The sequence below is a fragment of the Atractosteus spatula genome, chromosome 5, assembly GCF_055471065.1.
Source record: "Atractosteus spatula isolate fAtrSpa1 chromosome 5, fAtrSpa1.hap1, whole genome shotgun sequence".
Lineage (NCBI taxonomy): Eukaryota > Metazoa > Chordata > Actinopteri > Semionotiformes > Lepisosteidae > Atractosteus > Atractosteus spatula.
The window spans coordinates 8,938,152-8,963,294 of record NC_142710.1 but is presented as its reverse complement, the minus strand read 5'-3'; the positions used below and the strand labels follow the sequence as shown (position 1 = coordinate 8,963,294).

General features: G+C 46.3%; 3 protein-coding genes across 3 annotated transcripts; all 3 read right to left on the bottom strand.

Annotated features, from left to right (window-relative positions):
* Positions 1 to 6,890: 6,890 nt before the first annotated feature.
* LOC148833996 (tryptase-2-like) lies at positions 6,891 to 10,877 on the bottom strand. Its single transcript, XM_088916264.1, has 5 exons — positions 10,706 to 10,877; positions 9,068 to 9,245; positions 8,525 to 8,799; positions 8,195 to 8,343; positions 6,891 to 7,498 (listed from the first exon to the last, which is right to left on the bottom strand). The coding sequence occupies exons 1-5, from the start codon at positions 10,764 to 10,766 to the stop codon at positions 7,340 to 7,342; spliced, it is 822 nt and encodes a 273-aa protein (XP_088772390.1). The 5' UTR covers positions 10,767 to 10,877; the 3' UTR covers positions 6,891 to 7,339.
* Positions 10,878 to 11,118: 241 nt separating this feature from the next.
* Positions 11,119 to 13,915, bottom strand: LOC148833995 (serine protease 27-like). The gene is made up of 4 exons (XM_088915717.1): positions 13,636 to 13,915; positions 12,627 to 12,718; positions 11,938 to 12,086; positions 11,119 to 11,407 (listed from the first exon to the last, which is right to left on the bottom strand). Exons 1-4 carry the CDS (start codon positions 13,913 to 13,915, stop codon positions 11,119 to 11,121), a joined length of 810 nt encoding a protein of 269 aa, XP_088771843.1.
* A 2,201-nt stretch (positions 13,916 to 16,116) lies between these two features.
* Positions 16,117 to 23,047, bottom strand: LOC148833994 (tryptase-2-like). The gene is made up of 5 exons (XM_088916262.1): positions 22,628 to 23,047; positions 21,810 to 21,993; positions 18,937 to 19,217; positions 17,712 to 17,860; positions 16,117 to 16,635 (listed from the first exon to the last, which is right to left on the bottom strand). The coding sequence occupies exons 1-5, from the start codon at positions 22,665 to 22,667 to the stop codon at positions 16,462 to 16,464; spliced, it is 828 nt and encodes a 275-aa protein (XP_088772388.1). The 5' UTR covers positions 22,668 to 23,047; the 3' UTR covers positions 16,117 to 16,461.
* Positions 23,048 to 25,143: the final 2,096 nt, after the last annotated feature.

The following is a 25,143-nucleotide window of genomic DNA, read 5'->3' as shown; positions in this document are numbered from 1 at the left end:
TCATTTATTTCCTTCTTTTTAAATTCTATAATGTTAGCATGCCCAAAGGAGTTGGGCAGCCAGTTGACCTTGGATCCCTAGAGGACTTTTTCTCCTTATGAAGGAGTTTTTGGTTCCTCTCCTCCGTTGTCTCCTGGTCTTTTCTGTTCTGTATTCACAACATGTAGGGTCACTTGCATTGTTAAGCACCTGGGGGCAACCTTGTTGTGAAAGGTGCTATATACAAATAAATTGAATTGAATTGAATTGAATTAAATTGACAGGAGACACAGGGAGAGAGAGAGGAGATCGCAGAGACTCCCTCAGTAATAAACACACACAACAGGACAGGAGACACAGTGAGAGAGAGGAGATCACAGAGAATCCCTCAGTGATAAACACACACAACAGGACAGGAGACACAGTGAGAGAGAGGAGATCACAGAGAATCCCTCAGTGATAAACACACACAACAGGACAGGAGACACAGTGAGAGAGAGGAGATCACAGAAAATCCCTCAGTAATAAACACATACAACAGGACAGGAGACACAGTGAGAGAGATGATAAAGGTGGAGAAGAAGAGGTGGAGTGAGGAAGCAGGGGGAATATGGAGACAGAGGGAATGACCAAGGGGTAACCAGCAGGGCTCCCCATTCCCTATCCTCATGTAAAAAATAGAAAGAAAGGTGTAAACTGGTGATTTAAACCCATCCAGTAGAAGCTGAGGCTGCTCTGAGTCAGACAGCCAGCAGGGGGTGCTGGATCCTAACATACTAGACTCCAGATTTGTCTTTATCCAGGCTCTGTAACTGGAGACTCCAGGGTGCTAACTGTGAGCACAGACCTGTCCGTACCTGAAGCTCACAATCCCAGCCTGCACCCAGCTGCTGTCCTGTTTACAGACCAGCAGTCCTCCGGACTCACCCTGGGGAGACAGACACTGACAGAGTCACTGTGAATCGGGACTCATGAAGACAGTTACTGGCTCAGTTCAGCCCTGAGAGCTCCAGTCCTTCAGTGTTCTAATGTCTTCAGTCAGGGGTTAAAGGTCACTGTGAATCTGGACTCATGAAGACAGTAACTGGCTCAGTTCAGCCCCTGAGAGCCCCAGTCCTTCAGTGCTCTAGTGTCTTCAGTCAGGGGTTAAAGGTCACTGTGAGTCTGGACTCATGAAGACAGTAACTGGCCCAGTTCAGCCCTGAGAGCCCCAGTCCTTCAGTGCTCTAGTGTCTTCAGTCAGGGGTTAAAGGTCACTGTGAGTCTGGACTCATGAAGACAGTAACTGTCCCAGTTCAGCCCTGAAAGCCCCAGTCCTTCGGTGCTCTAGTGTCTTCAGTCAGGGGTTAAAGGTCACTGTGAATCTGGACTCATGAGAGTAACTGGCTCAGTTCAGCCCCTGAGAACCCCAGTCCTTCAGTGGAGAATCAAGAAAAGCACTATATAAGTGTGAGGAATTATTATTTATTAATAACTCAGATACAGTTTGAAACACAGAAGACAGGAGTCACTCACTCGTCACAGCAGTGTGCTGCAGTGAGAACCCAGCGATTGCTGATCAGGGAGCCTCCACAATCAGTCACATCTAAAAGCTTCCCCTTCAGAGGACTGATCTTGAGATAAGCCCTCCAGGGCCCTTCTCCTTCCTTTGCATCCTGTCTTCCTGCAATCCAGGACAGGCTAGAGCTGGACACTGTAGAGAGATATTAATAAAGTCACAGTAATCTGCCATTCAGGTAATGGGATAGTTTGTAACTATTATAGGTGCTTCGTGATCCAGGCTTTAATTACAGTCATTTTCCAGCTCTCCTCTCTTGAGGAAAACAGGAGGTTCCCCTGTCTGTGCTGCCAAGGTGGACCATGCTGTGATGTAAAATAATGTATGAATTATTTTAAGACTGTAGTGTGCTCTCACGAGGCACCAGTTCTGTAGGGTTTGGGCATTTACTGGGACAATTATTAATTGTAGCAGTAAATCACGAAATTGATTCTTTTAATGGCCTTAGAATCCAACCATGCGATATAACTTAAACAACGCACACACACAGGTACTAATACACGAGGATACATTTATTAATACATAGAATATGCATGTAAACCTAACAGATCTTATCGAGAGGGTTATCAGAATACAAAAGGTATATATTCAGTCAGTTACGAAGAGTTACACATATCAAGAGAACATACGTTCAGTATATCATTCATTTAGACCATTTCGTAAATGAACTTGGTTATAACTTCTACATTGGATGCTCAAAACAAGTACATAACTCTTAGGAATTAAATTGATATCAACTGGTTGGGATAACAATTGAATTCTCAAGCTGTAATGCATTGAAGTTGAATACTCATCCAATCTGTGGGGATTCAGATCTCCTGCGGGCTCTCTGGCTCCGTGCCAGGCTGTGCTGTGCGGCTTGCGACGGTGCGCTGCTGATGCTCACTGACCGGCTAGTTAGTGTTGGCTTTAACTAGCAAAGTTTGTGCACAGGAGAAAAGATGACTGTGGGTCCCAGCAAGTCAGGAAGAGGACCGGTTCATTCCTGATGAAGAGCTAGTTCTGAATAGTGATTCAGCTGTCCACAGTTCCGACCTGTTCACGAGGCTTGCTGCTGGTGCTAACCTCGGGTGGATCCTCTGGTTACTCTCTGGCAACCTCCGCTCTAGACTCTTAGAACAGAGGAAAGTTCTGGCACTCGGACACACTGGCCGTTCCGTGGTTGTCCGGGCTGGGTCTCAGGATGGTCAGGAGGCACGCTGCGAGAATGTCCTGACCTTGGGAGCCTTTCTGCTCCTGGGCCGTCCTGCCCTGGAATTCTCCTTTGAATTCCCTTTAGAAAAGTCCACAGAAGTCTCTCAGGCCCTCTGTGTTGCCTGTTTTTACCTGGAGGAACTTCAGCTCATTCATTGGCTGAAAGTTTCATGGGCATCAGAGTCCCACGTGGGTTACTCGGCCCTACCAGTCCCTGATTGGTTGATCAAGGCGAGATATGAGTCACTTTCTCCTGACACCTAGGAATGCAGTCCAAATGTACATCTGGCACTCCCTAGACAGATAGGTGCCAATGGGTGACCATTGATCATGATAGCCAGGCTTAGCTAAGTGCATCCCCATTTGGGAGCTGTCCTTTATCAAAAGAAAACATCTTTAAATCAGCCTGCATGAATAGCTTCTCTGTGGCTGCACCACAGAGATGAAGAGAGAGATGGGGCCTCATTTGGGAAAGCACAGCAACACTTAATTCTGTCTTATTAACAAGCATTGCCGCTACAAGACAATAAAATCTTATTTTTTTCATTAAGTCTTGGACGCAGTGGAAAGTGACAGATGTCCTTAATAAAATTAGATGAAGGCAGAACTACCACTTAGTGGTCAATGTACCACATTGTACAGCATAACAATACGGGAGTAACTGTAATTTGTCAGAAACAGAGGGTAAGCAAAGCACAAAAGGTAACTTTAGTGCTGAGTGTGGCCTGTCTTGAGGTTTAAAACATAGTTAAGATGCCAATTATTCTATTTTCTGAAATTACCCTTCTTGTTACCTCATACCTTCAAAATTATTCAAGATCAACAGTTAAAACAACAACAACACCTTCACCCTTCTGATCTCAAGTGTGCCTGTTTCCATTTTGAAGGAGCAGATCTCTGGGATGGCCAGTCCAGAGCTCTTCAGAAGTTGGTGTTGTTAGTCCAGAGTCTCAGTGTGTGATGGAGCAGGTCTCTGGGATGGTCAGTCCAGAGCTCTTCAGAAGTTGGTGCTAGTCTGTACAGAGCTAGAATCAGAGTGATTGCCTGGCTGCCTGCACGGTCACAGACATTCTGATGTCCCATGGTGTGATGAGGATGATGATGATGTAGCAGAGCTAGTTCAGACACGGTGACATCATCGCCCTCCCTGCGCGTAGCAGGGACCTCAGCCGCCTGGGCTGCGGGAGGTCTCCTTTAGCTCATGCGTCTGGTTCCCTGTTGCATTAAGCCAAAGACCTGGGTTCGCGCCCCAGGTGTTGTGGGACAAAACAGGTGGGGTGGAGCGGCAGAGGGCATGACGGTCACAATGAGAAAAATCTAGGGGTCTCAGTAAAGTCTTGCGATAAACCGTTTCACAAGATTCCCTGTGCACGTGTGGAAACAGGCTGTCTTTGAAGTAAGAATATACAATGTTTTAAAAAGCGAGTGGCTGTTTGCTTGCTTTAAAGACTTTCGAAAGTCGCAGAAGCGAGGTCTGGGTGAGAAAGCCACAGGAGACGTCTGCAGAGAGTAGGATGCCAGCTGCCTCAGCTTTGGCAAGCTCAGAAGACTCACAGGGAAGACAGACTGGAGGAACAAGGACAGTACTGAGCAGATCAGGCCAGGACCTGATTCCCACATCTGAAAAATGTCAGATCTTGCTAAACTACCCAAAAGTGTGATACAGCTCATCCCAAGAAATGCAACACTTTGCACTTGAATCCTTGCAGACCTAACACCTCCAGCAGAAGTGTGAGTTTCACATACAGTACGTGCTGGCAGTGTGAGGTGGGGGGAAGGGGTCCTTCTTGAACTGTCACCACCACACACAAGGGGGGGCGACTTCCTGTTGTCAGGAGGAGGTGAAGAGAGGCTGTTTGTGCTCATCTGCACTGGGCTGGACAGGGCTGGACTGGACTGGACAGACAGCTGGATTGACCGCTTCCTCCCTGCAGCAGAGAGTGACCAGCAGGCACAGGAGGAGGAGGGGGTAGCCCCCGAGGTCAGCAGGTCAGCAGGAGAGTCAGGAGGTGAAGAGAGAATGTCCGTGTTCCTCTGGACTGACCAGCTCATCCTTGTCAGCTGGAGATATGTATGTGTGTTAATTAGATTCAATTCTGCTTAAATTGTAGATTAAATTTGCAGACCTCTGTGATGCTCTGTGGGATGCAATTATTAGATTAATTAGGAAATTCTACTACCTGTGCTGCTGGCAGATACAACTAATTATTGCTGCTGCTAGTACTCATGCTCCTGCTCTCCACCTGTACTACCTCAGTATTCTTATACTACTGTACTCCTGTATGACTGCCTTAATCTCACTATATATCCCTGAATGCTGTACTACTGTACTCCTGTACTCATATACTCCTGTTCTACTAATGAATTCTTGCTACTGTACTCTTGTTCTCCTATACCACTGCTGTACTCCTGTAATACTGTACTACTGTAGTGTTGTACTGTTGTACTCCTATATTCCTGTATTACTGTTGTACTAGTATACCACTGTAGTCCTGTACTACTGTACTCCTGTACTACTAATGTTTACCTGTTACTGTACTTCTGTTCTCCTATACTACTGCTGTACTCCTGTAATACTGTACTACTGTAGTGTTGTACTGTGTTACGTCCCAGTGTGTGTTCTGTGTGTGTTTGTTCTGTTATGTCCACACTGCTGACCCTTGATTGTTCTCCCTTTCCCATTGGCCCACCATTACACCACACTTTCAGTTGATGTAATCATCAATTAGCTCTCAGCCAATCAGAACACATCTTATTCAGCATATAACATGGTTTTCAGGAAGGGGGGCCTTTCGTTTGACTTTGGTCCTGTTTGGTTCTGGTTATCGCTTCACTTCTGGTTATTTGCTTCAGCTTCTTGGTTTGTTATTTTGCTTTGTGTGTGTATTTTTGTATAGCTTCGGCTTTGTTGTTTTGTTGTTTTTTTTGTTAGTTTCTTTGTACTTTCGTTTGTTTGTGTGTTCATCCTTGTTTTGCCATTACCTTGCCCTAACGTGTTACATGTTCAACTTTTGTGTTCTTTTGTACCCTGTTCCTGTTGATTACTCTTGTTTTCCCTTATTTGTATTCCTGGTTCACTTGTGTTTTCGTGTGAACTTTTGTATATAAGGTTAGTTTAGGTTGTTGGGTACACTTTACACACTTAGTTGATTTTGTATTAGTACACTAGTTTAGTACGGGTGAGTGCCGTTTGTCTTGTATGGTTTTGGGTAGTCGGTGGAGGTTAGCTAGGGCGTTGAAGACGCCGAAGACCGTGTGTTTCAGGTTTTCTTCTGTAGTCAGATTAGCTTTCCCTCACTGTCCTAGCCAGCTCCATTTTGTTTTATTTTATTTTCTTTGGCACCACTCTAGTTCCTTACCCTTGTTATCACGCTTCCTAGTCCCTCACCAAAACCCACCTGCTTCCAAAAGAATTATCCTAAATGTTACACCCCTTTACCCCTAGACACTTGGGGTCGTAACATACTGCTATATTCCTGCATTGCTGTTGTATTCCTATACCACTGTAGTCTTGTACTACTGTACTCCTGGCTTCTGGACTCCTAGCCTTTGGACAGTCACTGGTGGAGAGGGAGGGAGGAAGGATTTCATCTTCACAGGTGTAGGTGTAGATACAAGGAGTCACAGTGCAGTTTCATTCATTTCATTCATTTGAAGAAGTCACACACACAGGACTTATGGTCCAGTGGCTGTTCCTGATGTTCTCCCACTTTTCTACTACAACAGCACCTAAGAGAGATAAGATCACTTTATCAGCCCTATACAATCTCTTGCATTAGGAGTTTCTTTTCACAGACCCCGGCTCGCTCTCCACGAGACACACAGACAGGGAGAGAAGCTGGGGGTCAGAGTGCAGGGTCAGCCATTTATACGGCACCCCTGGAGCAGTTGGGGTTAAGGGCCTTGCTCAGGGGCCCAACGGAGTAGGATTCCTCTGCTGGCCACGGGATTTCAACCGGCAACCTTCCAGCCACAGGCGCAGATCCTTATTCACAGAGCCACAGCACCACCCCATACACCTACAACAGCAGATATCTGCTTAAAATTTCTTCAAGCCTGGTTAGGAGTAATGATCCCAGGCCAGAGTTAGATTTCTGCACAGGGTCACTGCTCTGTGGATGGATAGGTCAGTGAATGAATTCAGATCAAAGACAAGAGATTTGATTGCTTGCACTTTAATTGTTCTGCTGACAGAGTTACAGTACCTCATCACTCACAGCAGGCAGAGCAAAGTGAGAGAGGAGATGATAAAGTAACAGAGTAATAAACACACACAACAGGACAGGAGACACAGTGAGAGAGAGGAGATCACAGAGAATCCCTCAGTAATAAACACACACAACAGGACAGGAGACACAGTGAGAGAGAGGAGATCACAGAGAATCCCTCAGTAATAAACACACACAACAGGAAAGGAGACACAGTGAGAGAGAGGAGATCACAGAGAATCCCTCATTAATAAACACACACAACAGGAAAGGAGACACAGTGATATAATGGGGATTAACTGTGGAAATGTTGCTGCAGGTGATATTGACTGATTGATGAATCAGCCCAGGGAGAAGCAGAGCCAGGAGGGGGCGCTGTCCGCAGGCCTGAGTAGAAGTCTCAGACGTCAATGTGTGTCTTTATCCAGGTCCTGAAGCTGGACAAGCGGGTGTAGACCCCAGGGGAGTTGGGAAGAGCACAGCTATCCCCAAAGCTCACGAGCCCAGCCTGGACCCAAAGGTCCCCTTTCCTGCAGACCAGAGGCCCCCCAGAGTCTCCCTGGAGAGAGATAGAGAGTGAGTCTGCCAGTGCCGCTTCCTCCAGCTCAGGGTCCTGCTGGGGGGAGGAGCCTATTCCAGCAAGCAAGTGGCACAAGACTGGATACAGGCCAGTGTCGTGGGCCTTTTTCCCAGACATCCATGACTCTGCATATCAAGTCGGCCTTATGCAACCACACAGGACTTCCTAGGTGTATCCTTCCTACACTGACTGGCCTAGACAAGCAACTGTTGCAGCCTGTTCTCCTCACTGTGTCCAGTATCTTAAGTGTGGCTTTCACAGGGTTACATTTATTGGGGAAAAAGTTACAGGGGTTAAAGGTCACTGTGAATCTGGACTCATGAAGACAGTAACTGGCTCAGTTCAGTCCCTAAGAGCCCCAGTCCTTCAGTCCTGTAGTGTCTTCAGTCAGGGGTTAAAGGTCATTGTGAGTCTGGACTCATGAAGACAGTAACTGGCTCAGTTCAGTCCCTAAGAGCCCCAGTCCTTCAGTGCTCTAGAGTCTTCAGTCAGGGGTTAAAGGTCAGTGTGAATCTGGACTCATGAAGACAGTAACTGGCTCAGTTCAGTCCCTGAGAGCCCCAGTCCTTCAGTGCTCTAGAGTCTTCAGTCAGGGGTTAAAGGTCAGTGTGAATCTGGACTCATGAAGACAGTAACTGGCTCAGTTTAGTCCCTGAGAGCCCCAGTATGACTCACCTGGCAGGTGTCCTTCCCTCCATTCTGATATCCAGCACATATCATTTCTGGCTGGATAGTGTATCTGCCCTCGTACATCTCCTGGCAGACCTGGTTGTCTATAATGGGCAGTCTGACTTCCTGTAGAGTTTGAGGCCATTGGAGAGATTCTGGGAAAGGACAGAGAAAAGGCTCACACAATCTCAATGCCATGAGGGACTTGGAAAGTCACATGTAGAATGACTGAAGCCAGACTGGTAAAATGATTAGCTTGAGTCAGCTTCTGGGTTTGAGATAATGACTGATGAGGGGAGAAGCAATCAAAATGAGATGCAGACCCCTGTCTCCTACCTCCGTTCCCAATGTTCCCCCAGCCTGAAGCCCAGCAATCTGAGCTCTCGTTGAAGTTGTCAGTGCTGTCGGCCAGGGCGACGGGCTTGATGAACTTGTTGGTTGACACTGGACTGTCCAGTTCTACCAGGGCAATGTCCCACCCGTCTTCTGTATTCGTGTACCCCTCGTGTAGAATCACCCTCCTGATGGAGCGGGTTTGTTGGTAGTCATTACAAATATCCAACTTGTGTCCTCCCAGGACCACCAGGGATTTGCACATCTGAACAAAGGGTCTGAAAGACAATGTGCTTAATGTTAATGACTGCAATCCAGAGAACAAGAGAGTGTTTGGATGTTGATCCTGGGTGGACAGAGATTCACATAAAAGACCTTTGTTAAAGCAGGACGCCTGCTGTGGTCTGTGTTAATAGAGCTCAGGAACAGAGATCAGGACTCCAGGTGGGACACCTGCTGTGGTTTGTGTTAATAGAGCTCAGATACAGACATCAGGACTCCAGGTGGGACACCTGCTGCATACCTATACATACAGAGAATACTCACATTTTCAAGCAATGTGCTGCAGTGAGAACCCAGCGATCGTTAAGCAAGGAACCACCACAATCAAATTTGTCTTCAAGTGTCTTCACCTGAATATAAGCCATCCAAGGCCATTTTCCAAAATGTGCATCCTGTCCACCCACTATAGAGCTCCTGGCCTCAGGAGTGAAATCACTGATCACTGGAGAGAAACAAACTGTGGTTAATACAAACACAGTGACTAGACACTCCAGTACATTAACACTGCACTGAGAGAGAGAGGGGTTAATACAGACACACTGACTGGACACTCCAGTACATTAACACTGCACTGAGAGAGAGGGGTTAATACAGACACACTGACTGGACACTCCAGTACATAACACTGCACTGAGAGAGAGGGGTTAATACAGACACTGACTGGACACTCCAGTACATTAACACTGCACTGAGAGAGAGGGGTTAATACAGACACACTGACTGGACACTCCAGTACATTAACACTGCATTGAGAGAGAGGTGTTTAATACAGACACACTGACTGGACACTCCAGTACATTAACACTGCACTGAGAGAGAGAGGGGTTAATACAGACACACTGACTGGACACTCCAGTACATTAACACTGCACTGAGAGAGAGGGGTTAATACAGACACACTGACTGGACACTCCAGTACATTAACACTGCACCGAGAGAGAGAGGGGTTAAAACAGCATTTATGTAAAGAGAACTGAGCTACACTTTTATAATTATTCTACAAACGACTGTGACAGGTCAGGTCAACATAAGAATTTTTAATACAGTTTTGCAAGTGTGCACAGCTCACAACCTGAGGTGTATTTAAATAAAATACAGGAACTATACATATTGCAAAGAGATCATGTACACATAGACTACACTACACACAGCGTACACACACGAAAACATTCTGAGACCACAAATTGCACACATCTAAACATGCACAGACCACACAATACACAGAATGACACTCACACAAACCCACACCAAGACTACACTACTCACAGAGGACACACTTGAAAGCACACACAGATTGCACTACACACAAATAACAGACACTAAAGCACTCGCAGACTACACACAGATTATACTCGCACAAAAACACACACGGAACACATATTACACACAAACATAGACATACACAGCCCACACAGTACGCTGTCGTACGTTCCATTGAAATGTAAGTGTTCCTGCTGACGGATCTCCACACTGGATTTTCGGTCTGCTCTTTATACAGTATTTCTAAATCTCAGAAACCTCGACCCTGCTGACTACCTGTCTGGGAGTCTTGCCTAGATGCATCAGAATAACAGCAACTGGGGTTCCTTGTTGAAATTGCAGATACAGTACATGTATTGGTGTCTTTAATGTCTTTAAACTGGTTGATATTGTTACTACGGCATTGATGAATGCATTTTCAGAAAGCAGTGCTCCTAGAAGCCTCCAGGACATGTTGATGGCAGCAACAGTTTCTGCTCCAGGGGTGTGTTAGTTGCAGAGAGGATTTTGGGATCTGATGTCTGTGCAGTGTCTCATGTGTCCACAGAAGGCCTGGAGTCTCTGGAGTTATAGACATCGTCTCACCTGGCACTCATCAAATCATGCGGAATTCATTGATTAATTGATAAATTTATCTCTTACCTGCAGTAATGTTCAGGAATAGGATCAAAAACAGCAGCTGCAGGAAATGCATCTTCATCATCCCAACGTCTCACTGGACATAGAGGTCAGACGCTTCTCAAGTACTGCTGGACACAGAGCACAGACCCTCCTCAACTACTGCTGGACATGGAGGACTGACACTCCTCTAGGACTCTAGATTTCCTGAGACTTTACATTTTATAGAGTCTTCGTATCTGACTCTATAAGTATCTGACTTATTGTGACCCCGTTCCACGGAAAGATTAAAAGATATTCAGAGACCATTTTGCAATCAGTTGAAAAAAAAGTATTTTTGATGGTATCTGTCCACCCAAATACCCGAAAAACACACCCTTTCTGATGTTATCACTTCCCAATAAAAACTGAAAAACACCAACCACATCTGATGTTGTCTATGACCAAAAGGCACACAGTGTCACAGAGATGAGGATGATAGTGATGATGATGTTCATAGTAATGATGGTGATGCTGCTGCAAATCATGATGGTGAAGTTAATGGTGATGATGATGATGATGATGGTATAGATGTTAATAGTGATGATGGTGATGTTGACAGTGATGATGGTAGTGTTAATTATAATTGTGGTGATGTTAGTGATGGTGAAGTTAATGGTGAAGACAGTGATAATGGTAATGATGGTGATGTTGATTGTGATGATGTTAATAGTGATGGTGACGCTGCTGAGAAGTGGACGTAGGCATAGGTGGTCCACCGCATCTGTGACTTGTGGTCCGCGGACCATAGAACTTTGAGAGCCACTGCCCTGCAGTGGGGAGATACAGTCCTACAGGATCTTTATTTACGAAGATATTCTTCAGATCCCTACAAGGCACTGCTGGATCTGAAGCTACCCTAACTCAGTCTTTAGTGCGACAGCATAGGAAGCCTTCTTTATGACAGTGGTTTCCAATCTACTCAAACACAGGGTCACGAGTCCATGCTTGATTGCAGTTTTATTGAGTAACAGTACAACGGATCTCTCAGGCAGAGTCAAAGAAAGTCAGAGAAAGCCCATAAAACAAAAACAGACAACTGAGGGTAGGAGACACAGTGGGGGAAAGGACTCTCAATGGCGTAGCAGTTGGTAAAAATGTATTCATCTAAGGAGCTGTAAAAATCTAAGACTAAGAAAGCCTGTGCTTTGTCAGAAAGTCAGGAGGAGGGCGCTATCTGCAGGCCATGGCAGAAGCCTCAGAGTCATATGTGATACTGTATCCAGTCCCTGTAGCTGGACACCTGGGTGTAGATACCAGGGGAGCCTGGGTCAGCACAGATCCCGCCGAAGCTCACAATTCCAACCTGGACCCAGTGGTTTCCCTTCTTCCCCATCCTGCAGACCAGAGGGCCTCCAGAGTCCCCCTTAAGAAAAAACCAACAGCAACATTGTGACACAAAGGACCATTTCTCTCTGGAATAAAAGACAGTAACTGGCTCAGTTAAGCCCCTGAGAGCCCCAGTCCTTCAGTGCTCTAGTGTCTTCAGTCAGGGGTTAAAGGTCACTGTGAATCTGGACTCATGAAGACAGTAACTGGCTTAATTCAGCCCTGAGAGCCCCAGTCCTTCAGTGCTCTAGTGTCTTCAGTCAGGGGTTAAAGGTCACTGTGAATCTGGACTCATGAAGACAGTAACTGGCTCAGTTCAGCCCTGAGAGCCCCAGTCCTTCAGTGCTCTAGTGTCTTCAGTCAGGGGTTAAAGGTCACTGTGAGTCTGGACTCATGAAGACAGTAACTGGCTCAGTTCAGCCCTGAGAGCCCCAGTCCTTCAGTGCTATAGTGTCTTCAGTCAGGGGTTAAAGGTCACTGTGAGTCTAGACTCATGAAGACAGTAACTGGCTCAGGTCAGTCCCTAAGAGCCCCAGTCCTTCAGTGCTCTAGAGCAGTGGTTCTCAAACTGTGGTACGCGTCCATTGCCCTTGTCCATCTTCTGGCAGTTCTTGTTTTCTGTGATAGGGAGCCTGACCTCCTGCAGAGTGTGAGGCCATTGCAGGTGCTCTGGAAATGAATGCACAGAGAACATTCGAGCACTCAGAGATGAGTCCTTTTGGTCAGTTGTCATTTGACTTGAGTGTTTTCCTGAGCTACTTCTTCAACACAGGTTTCACAATGACTGGGAAGTGTGTTCCACACTCACACAACCCTTTGTCGAAACAAGTGTCTCCTGTTCTAAGTTTTAATTTGATCAGATGTTTTCACTGTCAGGCAAGACTTTGATTATCCATGACCCTTAAATCTCACTGATCCCTATATGTACTCTGAACACTCTATATATACTCAGGAAGACTCTATATATCTAGATCTAGATATATCCCTATAAAATTCTTAACAGTATATATTCAATTCAATTCGACTCAAGGTGCTTTATTAGCATGACCGATGGGTACAATCAGTGTTGCCAAAGCAAATAAAAATCCACCTGGAACAAAACAAAAAATAAAAGTAAAATAAAATCTACAGACATATTACAGACATTTACAACAAAGACATATCATAGAATATTGACATATACTGTAGGCAGATGGAGCATTATTGGGAGACGGACTCACTGTTCCTCAGGCTGTGACAGGAGATCAACTGAGTTCCCTCCTCCCTCTCCCAGTAGGATTGGGACCCATTGTGATTCTGGCAGGTGTGGGAACTCTGGGATTAGATTTCTGATTTTAGGGAAGAATGTTTCTCTTATCCCAGAGTATCTGTCACAGTGCAGTAGGAAGTGCATCTATATTTGTCACTCTATATATGTCTATTGTCTACTCTATATATACTTTTTCTCCAATGTCACAACAACTCATAATCACTCCATAACAATAAGGCGTCCATCGCAGGAAACCAAACAGCAAAGCAGCAGGTTCCTGTGCAGCTGAAAGCATAGTCCAACTACACAGGAAGTGGACATTTTAAGAGTCACCTACTGAAGTGAACGACGTTCCCCCAGCCCGTCGCCCAGCACTCGGAGTTCGGGGTGAAGTGGTCGGAACCCCTGGCCAGATGGACTGGCTGGACGAACTTGGTGTAGGTCACCGGACTGTCCAGCTCCACCAGGGCGATGTCGGACCCGTTCTCATATTCCGTGTATCCTTCGGTACCGCGCGTCTGTTGGGGGTCATTACAAATGCCCAGCTTGTGCTCTCCCAGGACCACCAGGGACCTGCACAACACGACGGGCCTGAGAAACGAGGTGTTTAAATACATCCATCAACGGGATGGACCCTGGAGGGACACACACACACACACCCTGGACAGGACACCGATCCACCACAAGACACACACCCACCCTGGGCAAGACACCAGTCCATCACAGGACACACCCACCCTGGATAACACACCTGTCCATCGTAGGTCACACACACCTGGTCAGGACACCGGTCCATCACAGGACACACACACCCTGGACAGGACACCAGTCCATCACAGGACACACACTTAAAAAAGGATGTGAAGCACACCCAGAAGATGACCCAGGCCAGAATACCAGTCAGTACCCAAGAGCTGAGGTGAAGCACCAAGTGACTGTGCCATCCTATCGGTGCTATCATGAATAATAAACAGGACAACTTACTTAAAAGTGCACAACAGGTTAATTAATTATAATTAGGCTGCAGTATTATAGATAGAAATTTTTGTCTCACTACTAAATATTTATTGTTCCTGTTGTCTCCATTGAGTGGTGTTGTCTGCTGTACTGTGTGCGTCCCAATCAGTGCCATTAAGAATTGCAAATGTACATGTACATATGGCAATAACCTCCTCTGCTCTTTAAGACTTTGAGACTGAATCAGGCCACCCTCTGCATTGGTGTGTCGTTAACCAGGCTTTTTCCTCATGCCCCCTGATGAATTCGTTTATAGTCAGGGGTAACCTTACAGCTATTTTCACACCATGAAACGTTCAGTGGAGCTTCACTCTCAGTGTCATTTTATTTTCCAAACAAACACCATTTGAATATGTTTCCACATGTAATTTGAAGTCTTTGAAAATGATACATGTGTTAGAATGAATAATTGTGGTATGCTACATACAGCATATAAAGATGTGCACTCTGATGCTGACTTGAGCACATTTTTGTTTAGCACTGATCTCTATACTACAATTCAGCACAAACACATAATGCAAATTCCTTTGAAGACAGTTTGAAATGACACATAATGACACTTTTGGGCTTAAACAATTTTCTCTAACTGGGGTCATCCTTGAGCTTTGTGCTTGTTTCCTGATGGCATGGAGGACATGACTCTGCCATTTCTACCCTGGATACAAGAGTGGTGGACAATGTGTAACTGCAGCGATCAATTGAAGAGACATGATTCCCGACCTTAACATTTAACATGTTATCTGGGATGGTCAGTCCAGAGCTCTTCAGAAGTTGGTGTTGGTCAGTCCACAGTCTCAGTGTGTGATGGAGCAGGTCTCTGTGATGGTCAGTCCAGAGCTCTTCAGAAGTTGGTGATGCTCAGTACAGAGTCTCAGTGTGTGATGGAGCAGGTGTCTGGGATGGTCAGTCCAGAGTTCATCAGAAGTTGGTGTTGGTCAGTCCAGAGTCTCAGTGTGTGATGGAGCAGGTCTCTGGGATGGTCAGTCCAGAGCTCTTCAGAAGTTGGTGTTGGTCAGTACAGAGTCTCGGTGTGTGATGGAGCAGGTCTCTGGGATGGTCAGTCCAGAGCTCATCAGAAGTTGGTGTTGGTCAGTCCAGAGTCTCAGTGTGTGATGGAGCAGGTCTCTGGGATGGTCAGTCCAGAGCTCTTCAGAAGTTGGTGTTGGTCAGTCCAGAGTCTCAGTGTGTGATGGAGCAGGTCTCTGGGATGGTCAGTCCAGAGCTCTTAAGAAATTGGTATTGTTGTCCCAAAGGCTGAAGAAACAGGTCTCTGGGAGGGTCCGTCATACATTATTGGTCATAAGTACCGTCTCTCTCACAGGCGGACCCGTGATCACTGAGGTATCATAGTTTTGACCAGCACCAGGTACAGTAAGAGATGAGAGGGGGCCTTAGTGAAGTCTTGCACAGCCTCAGTGCCTGAGCTCTGAGGCTCAGTCTGTATTAGGCAGCTGACACTGCGTTTTTTTTTCTCTATATCAGCAGTTTCTCAAGAGATAAAAATTGTCTCTTAGGATGTGGCTGAGAGCTGGGGGAGCAGCAACCAAGTGGGTAAGAGATACAGAACTGTAATAAACAGGAAACTGTGATCTGTATGTAGAATCAGCTGCATCCTTGGGGCAGCACAGTGGTTTTGCAGCGCTGGGACTCTGGGCTCAAGGCTGCCAGCAGCAGTGAGTTCATACGTTTTCCCTGTATTTGCATGGGTTTCCTCCCAGACAGGGTCTGTGATCCCCCCCAACACTGAAGTAAGAACACCCCCTCTGAAAGAGTATTGGAAGAGTGGAAAATCTGGAAAACATTTTATTTTTATCCTTTATTGAAAAAATATGTGCAAGCATAGAAGAGAGCAAGTGATCCTGCGATTCATGATCTTATATTGATATTGATGAAGTCACTCTGAATTGCACACACACACACAACAGGACAGGAGACACAGTGAGAGAGTAATCACAGAGAATCCCTCAGTAATAAACACACACAACAGGACAGGAGACACAGTGAGAGAGAGAGGAGATGACAAAGTCACAGAGTAGTAAAGGCACTCAACAGGACAGGAGACACAGCGAAAGACAGAGCGAGGAGCTGAGATGGGCGATAGGTTCTTGTCAGGGTGCAGCAGAGCCGGCAGTCAGCGTAGGAGGTTCTAGTCCCAGAAGCCCCCGTCTTTGATGTGAGTCTTGATCCAGATCCTGAAGGTGGAGACCCGGGTGTAGATCCCAGGGGAGTTCGGCTTTCCACAGCCATCCCCAATACTCACAATCCCAGCCTGCACCCACACCGTCTTCTTCTTACAGACCAGCGGCCCCCCAGAGTCTCCCTGGAGACAGACAGAGAGAGACAGGGGTCCCCAGTCCGGATTTCTCCCAAACATCACTGAAGCTCTGAGCACGAGAGCACAATCTTCCCCATCACTCTAATGGCATTCCTTTAAACCAACAGGAGAACCCTTCTACCTGTCTGTGCACGAACACGGCCTCATCCTACAGAGAAAGGTTTTTGTAAGACACCAAGAGGGTGTTTATCTTAAAGGGGGGCCCTTTGGGGACTGATTGGGGCACATCTCACAGAAGGGTAATTTTACAGGGATAACTTCAAGTGGTGTTAGTGGACCAGTAGGGGACACTCTCCCCCCTGGACCAGAAATTCTAGTCCAATGCCCCAATAAGAAGACCAAGCTGTAGGAGCTGTCATTCATCAGACCAGTCCATCAACTTTGATCCTGGCTATTTGCTCACTGCAGATCATCTCTTCAGATGGAAAGAGTGTCCTGACATGACCCCCTGTAATCCCCCTGGTGCAGTAGTTTCAAGCTCCTGCCCCTGACTTGTGCGTAGCGGGGCTGCTGTTGTGTGTCACCTAGGTGGGGCTGAGTTTCAGGGGAGGAGCAGTGGAGGAAGCAGTGAGTTAAGGGGGTTCCCCTCTGTATTGGAAGCACTCTGGGACCCATCAGAATGAATATTAGTAATAATTCCTCGCACTTACATAGCACTTTTCTGGACACTCCACTCAGAGCTCTTCACAGGTCAGGGGGATCCCCTCCACCTCCACCAGTGTGTCCCCCCACCTGGATGAAGCTCCAGTCTGCTCACACACAGCAGCTCTCAGTGGGGAGGAGAGCAGAGTGGTGAAGCCAGTTCAGAGATGGGGGTTATTAAGAGGCCACAATGGGTAAAGACCAGGGGGAAATCTGGCCAGGACACCAGGGTAACACCCCTACTCTTCTCGAGAAGTGCCCTAGGACTTTTAATGATTACAGAGAGAAAGAACCTTGGTTTTACGTCTCATCCGAAGGACGGCACCTATTTACAGTATAGTGTCCCCATCGTTATACTGCAGCATTAAGACCCACACGGACCGCAGGGTGAACCTGCAACCCCCTCCTCCTCCCCGTACCGTGCATGTGTCCTTCCCGCCGTGCTGGAACCCGGCACACAGCATGTCGGCCATGATGACCCAGCGGCCCTTGAAGAGCTTCTTGCAGAGCTGCCTCTTCATGATGGACAGCCGAACCTGCTGCAGAGTGTAGGGCTTGGGCAGTGGCTCTAGAGAGGGAAGAGAAGGACAGGCCTGGTCACGGGCTGCAGTAACACTCGCACGACCACTAGAGGGCACCAAGAGAAGCCAACAATGACAGCCGTTCTTTATTATCCCCTAGGGGGCAATATGGGGTGGTACGCATCCATGTTTGCATCCAAATCAAGTGTTAAGTAAGGATATGGCTACAGGTATGAATGAGAACTTGAATCTATTGCTGTAGGAGCTGGGGAGTCAGTATCTGCGTTCTGATGGGAGGAATTGGAATTCATTAAACAAGGAGCGTAAAGGATCGTCACAGATGGATTTTGCTTTAAGCAAAGCACGTGAATGCTAGATCCTGACCAACAGAGGGCAGGAAGATCGGCACCAATGACCTCCTGCCATATTTTCACAAGGCTGCCCAGTTTGCTCCTGCTTCTCAGATTCCGGTCGCCAAACCAGCAGATCAGGATCAAAGTTGGAACAGATTCAAGGAAGGAGCGATAGAACAAGATCAGCAACAGATCTTCAATGTTAGAACTGCTCACATTTCCTGACGGAAAACAGACCCTGTTGTCCTTTCTTGAGGATCATGTCAACATCGGCTTCGAAATTTAACTTGGAGCCCAGAACAGTCCCCAAGTACTTGTACTGTTCGACTTGCGAGTAGTTCGCCTGTGTCTGCTGACTGGTGTGATTGCTAGCTGTGGAGAGCACATGGGTTTGTGAGACACACAGAGGCTTAGGTTAGAGCGGAGAAATTTATGAGAGACCAGCAACAGATGTAGCCTCTCTGATCCTGAATTAGTGTTCTGTCCACCAGGGTGAGCGCCCCCTGCTGGCCCCACTAGCACCTCTTCTTTCCCAAGAGCCTCCCATCCAGGTACTGGCCAGGCTCACACCTGCTGAGCTCCGGGGGGGCTGCCAGTGCTGCAGGGTGATAAAGAAAACTCCCCCCCCCACCCCACCACCCGAAAGGGAAAAGAAGCAGTGCTCTACAGCTCCACCTAGTGGATGTCAGAGGCAGAGCAGGTTGGAGACACAAAACGAAGAAGGGGCGACCCCAATGGAAGCGAAGCAGCTCCCCCCCCCCTTCACTCACTGTGTTCTCCGGTCAGGCCCCAGCCCGTCACCCAGCACTCGGAGTTCGGGGTGAAGTGGTCGGAGCCCCTGGCCAGATGGACGGGCTGGACGAACTTGGTGTAGGTCACCGGACTGTCCAGCTCCACCAGGGCGATGTCGGACCCGCTGCGCTGCTGCATGGACGCCCGGTACTGCTCATGGAGGACGGTCCTCTTCAGCTTGTGCACCTGACGGTGTCGGGGGGCTGTGGCCAGCTGGTACCCCCCCAGGATCGCCCTCGACTGGCTCAGCTCTGGAGGTCTGCGGGACAGAGGCGTTGCCGGCTGTTAACGAGAGCCTCGTTTGAGACGGCTCAGAATCGGCCTGAGGCACAGCGCCCGAACTGGCTACCAGACCGAGCTTTCATCCTCTTCATCGGTGTTATGGGCTATTTCCGCATTGAAAGCAATCGCATACTGTCTGATTAACTCTGTGAGAAAGACAGCACCCAATCCATACTCGTCTGGGTTTTATATTAAACATTTGTTTAGTTGTAATGGACACCAATCCCACTGCAGATGTCGCCATGCTGCACACATCATTACAAAGTAACAGGTAAAGGTAAATTTTAAATAAATTTTAAACTATTAATCATTAATAATTATTAATAATATGTATACTAACAACAATTAATAATAACAGCAATAAATGATTAATTATTAATATTATTAATAGTTGTTAATTGTTGATAATTATTACATTAATCGTTATTAATTATTAATTTAATAATGAATTGTTGTTAAATTATTATTATTTTAAATTAAAGGTAAATTTTCAGTGCCAAAAAGAAAAGAGTTCATTTCGGCTGTGGAGCCTTCTTCGGGTGTGACTCACAGTGTTGGTGGGTTTTAATATCGGACCATTTCATCTTGTCGTACAAATATCATCCATCCATTTTCTCTCCTTAGCTTTATCCCATACGGGATTGTGGGGGAGCTGGAGACCATCCTGGAAAGCAATAGGCACAGGGCAGGACACACCCTGGATGGGACAGCCGGGAAGACACACAAACACACACTCAGATCGGGGACAATTCTCCCAGAAGCCAATTCATCTACCAGCAATTCTTTGGACTTTGGGAGGAAACCTATTTGAACACATGAGGAACATGCAAACTCTACACAGAAGGCACCCTGGGTCTAGATTCGAACCCAGGGCATCAGCACTGTGGGACAGCAATGCTAAGCACTGTTCTGTCCCTCAGATATGATATTATTATATAATATTTTGCATTATGATATTCTATATTACTTTGAGCATCCATATCAGCTCTCAACTGGCTACCCACTGAAGCTAGGCAGGGTTGAGCCTGGTCAGTACCTGGATGGGAGATCTCCTGGGAAAGCTAAGTTTGCTGCTGGCAGAAGTGTTAGTGGGACCAGAGGGGTGCACCCACCCTGCAGTCTTGTGGGTCCTAATGCCCCGGTATAGGGGGCACCGTCTTTTGGATGAGACGTTAAACCCAGTCCTGACTCTCACCGGTCATTAAAGATCCCCGGGCATTTCTCGAGAAGAGTAGGTAGTTATCCCCGTGTCTGGTCCAAATTTCCCCCCTCAGCCTCCAAATTGTCCCCGTGTATGATTGGCTTGCTCTTGCCCTGCGATGGACTGGTGTCCCATCCATGGTGTACCCTGCCTTGCGCTCGTTGCTTGCCGGGTAGGCTCCGGCTTCCCACGACACCGTATAATATAAAGCAGTTTGGCAAATGAGATGACACAACATATTATTTTGTAATTTATTTGATAACATTGTAGCCACGGTCAGGAAAAATTCCAGCAAAGAATTCTAGGTTGTATAGTAACAACCTGAAATAGCCACAAAGCAGACACATTTTTAGTGAAAGTTCTTATCTAGCAAATTCAACTGCACTCATACCCCGGTATAAGAATGTTCGATAGACGAATTTTTGCTAATCTGAATTTGTACCTTGTAATTCGTTCTAAGAACGAAATTTCGCTAATCCTAACTTTGAAGTTAAAAAGATTTGGCTAAGAACCTACTGCGAACATCTAGATTCAGTGCCACCTAACAGCTGCTTGTTTGGCATTGTGGTGAGCTAAAGCTTGTGCTCTCGTTTTCAAAGTGTTCTTCTTGTGTTTGTTTTGTAGTGTCTGTTCATTATGGCGTCTTAAGGAAGAGAAAAAGATTCTTTAGCGTGATAGTCGACAACAGTATGCACACCATTCCATTAGGAAAGAACGAAAAATATAAATACGATATAATTGATTATTTTACAGCTATAGTTGGCTTATTTGAATAGATCTGCGCTGTTCACTAAGCTTGCTATAATGGACTGTATGGTATTATACTGTATGTTTAGAGTGGTTTTTGAACTTGTCTCCGGCTCAGAACAGGGTAGAATTTTCCCAATAAGAAATAATGGAAATTTTATTTTCGATTTACAATCTCCCGCCTTTCAAACTGATTTTTAGGAACGAGTTTGGATTTGGATACCGGGGTATGAGTGGAATTGCATACATTCAGAGAGGCTGGAGTACAAACCTGTTAATTTGCCACATTTTAAAACCAATTGTGTTAGATTTAGAAAATGTTATTGTGGCTGTACTGGAACAAAAGTTCAGAGAGAACACGGCCCCTGACTGATCTAGCAGAATTGGCCCAAATCTAATAGCCTCAGAGTTAGAAGCTTCCGATGAAGTCAAAGCTACAGGTAGGACGCCTGCTGTGGTTTGTGTTAATAGAGCCCAGACATAGAGATCAGGACTGCAGGTTGGACGCCTGCTGTGGTTTGTGTTAATAGAGCCCAGACATAGAGATCAGGACTGCAGGCTGGACGCCTGCTGTGGTTTGTGTTAACAGTATTGGGCTACAGTTTTATACACAGCACTCACTCGTCAAAGCAGTGTGCTGCCGTGAGAACCCAGCGCTCACTGATTAAGGAGCCTCCACACTCATTGTATCCTTCTTGCTTTGTATGTTTTGGAACAATCTTGAGATACACCATCCAGGGCCACTGTCCCTCCTTTGCATCCTGACCGCCCACTATAGTGCTCCTGGACAGAGGAGAGCTGGACACTGGAGAGAGACAGAGGGGTTAATACAGAACAGGCTTGAGATCAGTCATCCAGGACCACTGTCCCTCCTTCACACCCTGACTGACCACTATGGAAAGAGGAGAGCTGGACACCGGGGAGAACAATATTGACACAGCATCAACTAAAATAACAAGACTGGTGACACAGTGAGAGAGGTAACAACAAATAATCCCTCAGTAATAAAGACAAAAATGCACAGAGAATCTCTCAATAATAAGCACAAAGCAACAGGACAGGAGACACTCTGTGAGAGGGAGAGAGGAGAGATAACAGAAAATCCCTCAGTAATAAAGGAAAGGAAACACAGTTAAAAAGATAGGATAAAAACAGAGAATCCCTAAGTAGTCAAAACACAGAGCAGGACAGGTGACACAGCAGGTGTTCACAGAGAATACTTCTGTAATGAAAATACTCAACAGGACTGGAAACACCATGAGAGAAAGGAGATCACAGAACATACCACAGTAATAAACACACACAACAGGACAGGATACAGTTCGAGAGATCAGATAATGAGTAATAGACAGTTAATACGACAGGAGATCACTTTGTGTGATATTTCACGAATACATATTATATTTATGTGATACATTTTTTTCTAGGTCTCCTCTTACCTTCAAAAACATTCAAAATCAAGACCCAAAGCAAAAACATTTTTTCCTTCTTGGTCTGGGATGATGAATCTTCAGAGCTCTACAGAAGTTGGTGTTGGTCAGTCCAGAGTCTCAGTGTGTGATGGAGCAGGTCTCTGGGATGGTCAGTCCAGAGCTCTTCAGAAGTTGGTGTTGGTCAGTCCAGAGTCTCAGTGTGTGATGGAGCAGGTCTCTGGGATGGCCAGTCCAGAGCTCTTCAGAAGTTGGTGTTGGTCAGTCCAGAGTCTCAGTGTGTGATGGAGCAGGTCTCTGGGATGGTCAGTCCAGAGCTCTTCAGAAGTTGGTATTGGTGAGTACAGAGTCTGTCTCACTATATAATGAAGGTGGTCTACAGGAGACAAAGGGCATAGAAGTTAAGCCCTTTATGTCACCTGTTTGATATCTGAAGACGTGAAGTGAATTCACATTTAGTTCTCACCTCACACCCCAGACAGACTGTCTCTCAGCACAGCCCTTTGATCTTGACAGCTCAAGAACAACGGTTTGCACGAGAAGCTGCAGAGGTGTTTTGTAAACAGGAAATGTCAGTTTTTCATTTCAGGTTTTAGGTTTGAATTTTCCTTTCAAGTCACCTACCCCCAGTCTCTTCACTAGCAAACCCCTGATGTCAATATGATCTTGCTCGTCACCCTGGTATTTCCAGTAGTGGGATCCGGAACATGAAGTGACAGAAAATTCCTTCTGGACCCATGTAGATCAGTTATCATGTGGTCCTTTACACCTCGAACAAAATTTGGTCTGTCTTCAACTGTCTTTACCACAGTCTGCAGGTGCTCTGTTGAGAGTGTGATCGCATGTGGGATAACAGTGTGCTTTGGCAGTAACTCGCTGTCTGACCAGAAGGCATTACAGGGGGTGATCAGGTCAGCCCTGTCCATCACTGGAGTATAGCTCTCCTCTATTTCATACATTTTTACAACTTACTGTCTCAGGAAGGCTGGGAGTATCACTAAGGATACCAGTCATCCTGGTTTCTCATTTTCTCCCCCCTGCCCTCTGGTAAGTGTTACAAGAGCACAAAGGCATGACTGTCCAGAGACAGCTTCTTCCCACAAGCTCTCATATTACTCAACTCTATCCCTACCGACAGCTCGCGCTGAGGTTTGTTCTCTAAAATGTCTGTTATTTAACTTGTTGTTGTTGGTGCCACTGTTCTGTGTTAATGTTTTTGATGTTTCCTTAATGTCTTTGAAAAATAAGATAATGGCAGATAATGGGAACAAGAAGCAAGAACAGAGGCTGGTGGAGAGAGAACAGATGGCTGATGCAACAAGGTAGATTTTTATTAAGTGCTGTTCAGTTACTTTCCTCCTACGGAGCACAGAGGACAGTGAAAGTGAGAGACGTCCAGAGCAGGACAGGAGGAGCCTTCATCATCGTGGCATGATACAGGAACCCCATGAGAGAGAAACAGACCAGACCAGGGACAAAAAAGGCCGGGGGGAGACAGGACATGTGGTATAGGTGTAGCTCGGTTTACAAAGGGCTAAAACGATTATGAATTAGTACATCACGAGTCATGCTTTAGTTATTTAGTTCCAGGGAAGAAAGGATTAGATCTATGCTGCGTGTAGAGCTGCAAGATAAAACACGCATTAAATAATAGGAGCAAGAGGCCAGCAGGTTAACAACATTAGACCATGTTCATATTTCATTGTTTAGCCATTCGGAGTGAAATCAATGTAACAGGGTATTGCCCCTTTGATCAGTCAGGCTCACTAATCTGTTTGCGGGGAAGAAAAAAAAAGATTCCAGCTTCCGGCACTCACACGCATGCAGACAAGCTGTTTCCACAGCAACCGCCGCGGGCTGACGCCATTTGCGCCGTCAAACAGCGACGGAGAAGCCGGCGTCGCGCCGCCCGGCGAACGACGAGCGACGCTTCGCTGTTTTTTTTTGTTTGTTTTTTTAAAAGTATAAAGAATTTACAAATACAAATAGAAACGACGCTTCACTGTTTCCCCGGACGTCGACTTGAATTTGATGTGTATTACAAGCGATAAAGCTCAGGTGCCAAAACCCAGAGCTAAGGTGAAAACGCGTTCGTGTCGCCCTGATGTGAACTCACGGGTAGGGAAGAGAATTCCCGTGAGAGAGAGAGAGAGAGAGAGATCCTGTGGGAGCTCGTTCGTTACCGGGCAGAGGTGTGCGGGCGAAGGGATTGTGGGAAAAAGAAATAACAGAAGGTAACAGTAGTGGTAGATGAAAGTGGGAGGTGGAAAAAAACAGTTTTCTGTTCTGTGTAATTTGTTATGCTGAGATATATATATATAGATTTTATTAAACCTTTCTGGCAAGAAAATGAGTAATCACATTCAGAGACGCTTGTCACAATTTGTCTAAATTGTGCTGCAGAGACCCAGCGGGGTTCAAAGCTGAAAAAGGAGCAGAAAACGTTCAGCATCATTTGTGGTCAGCAGCAGGGAGAGAGAAGTTCTTGTTCCAGGCGCTACAGCGGTCCAGTGAGTGGACAGGGC

Excerpts from the sequence above, each read along its gene's own strand:
- LOC148833996 (XM_088916264.1), bottom strand. The coding sequence starts at position 10,766 with ATGATGAAGATGCATTTCCTGCAGCTGCTGTTTTTGATCCTATTCCTG. Across the intron at positions 9,246-10,705 it reads ATTCCTGAACATTACTGCAG|TGATCAGTGATTTCACTCCT; the intron begins GTAAGAGATAAA and ends GTTTCTCTCCAG. Across the intron at positions 8,800-9,067 it reads GCAGCACATTGCTTGAAAAT|ACCCTTTGTTCAGATGTGCA; the intron begins GTGAGTATTCTC and ends ATTGTCTTTCAG.
- LOC148833995 (XM_088915717.1), bottom strand. The coding sequence starts at position 13,915 with ATGTATTTAAACACCTCGTTTCTCAGGCCCGTCGTGTTGTGCAGGTCC. Across the intron at positions 12,087-12,626 it reads TGGACAAGGGCAATGGACGC|GGGGACTCTGGAGGCCCTCT; the intron begins GTACCACAGTTT and ends TTTTTTCTTAAG. Across the intron at positions 11,408-11,937 it reads AGCTACAGGGACTGGATACA|CAGCGTCACCATCACTATTA; the intron begins GTATCACATATG and ends TCCACTTCTCAG.
- LOC148833994 (XM_088916262.1), bottom strand. The coding sequence starts at position 22,667 with ATGTTTTTGCTTTGGGTCTTGATTTTGAATGTTTTTGAAG. Across the intron at positions 21,994-22,627 it reads GATTTTGAATGTTTTTGAAG|TGTCCAGCTCTCCTCTGTCC; the intron begins GTAAGAGGAGAC and ends GTCTCTCTCCAG. Across the intron at positions 19,218-21,809 it reads GCAGCACACTGCTTTGACGA|ACCTCCAGAGCTGAGCCAGT; the intron begins GTGAGTGCTGTG and ends TCTGTCCCGCAG.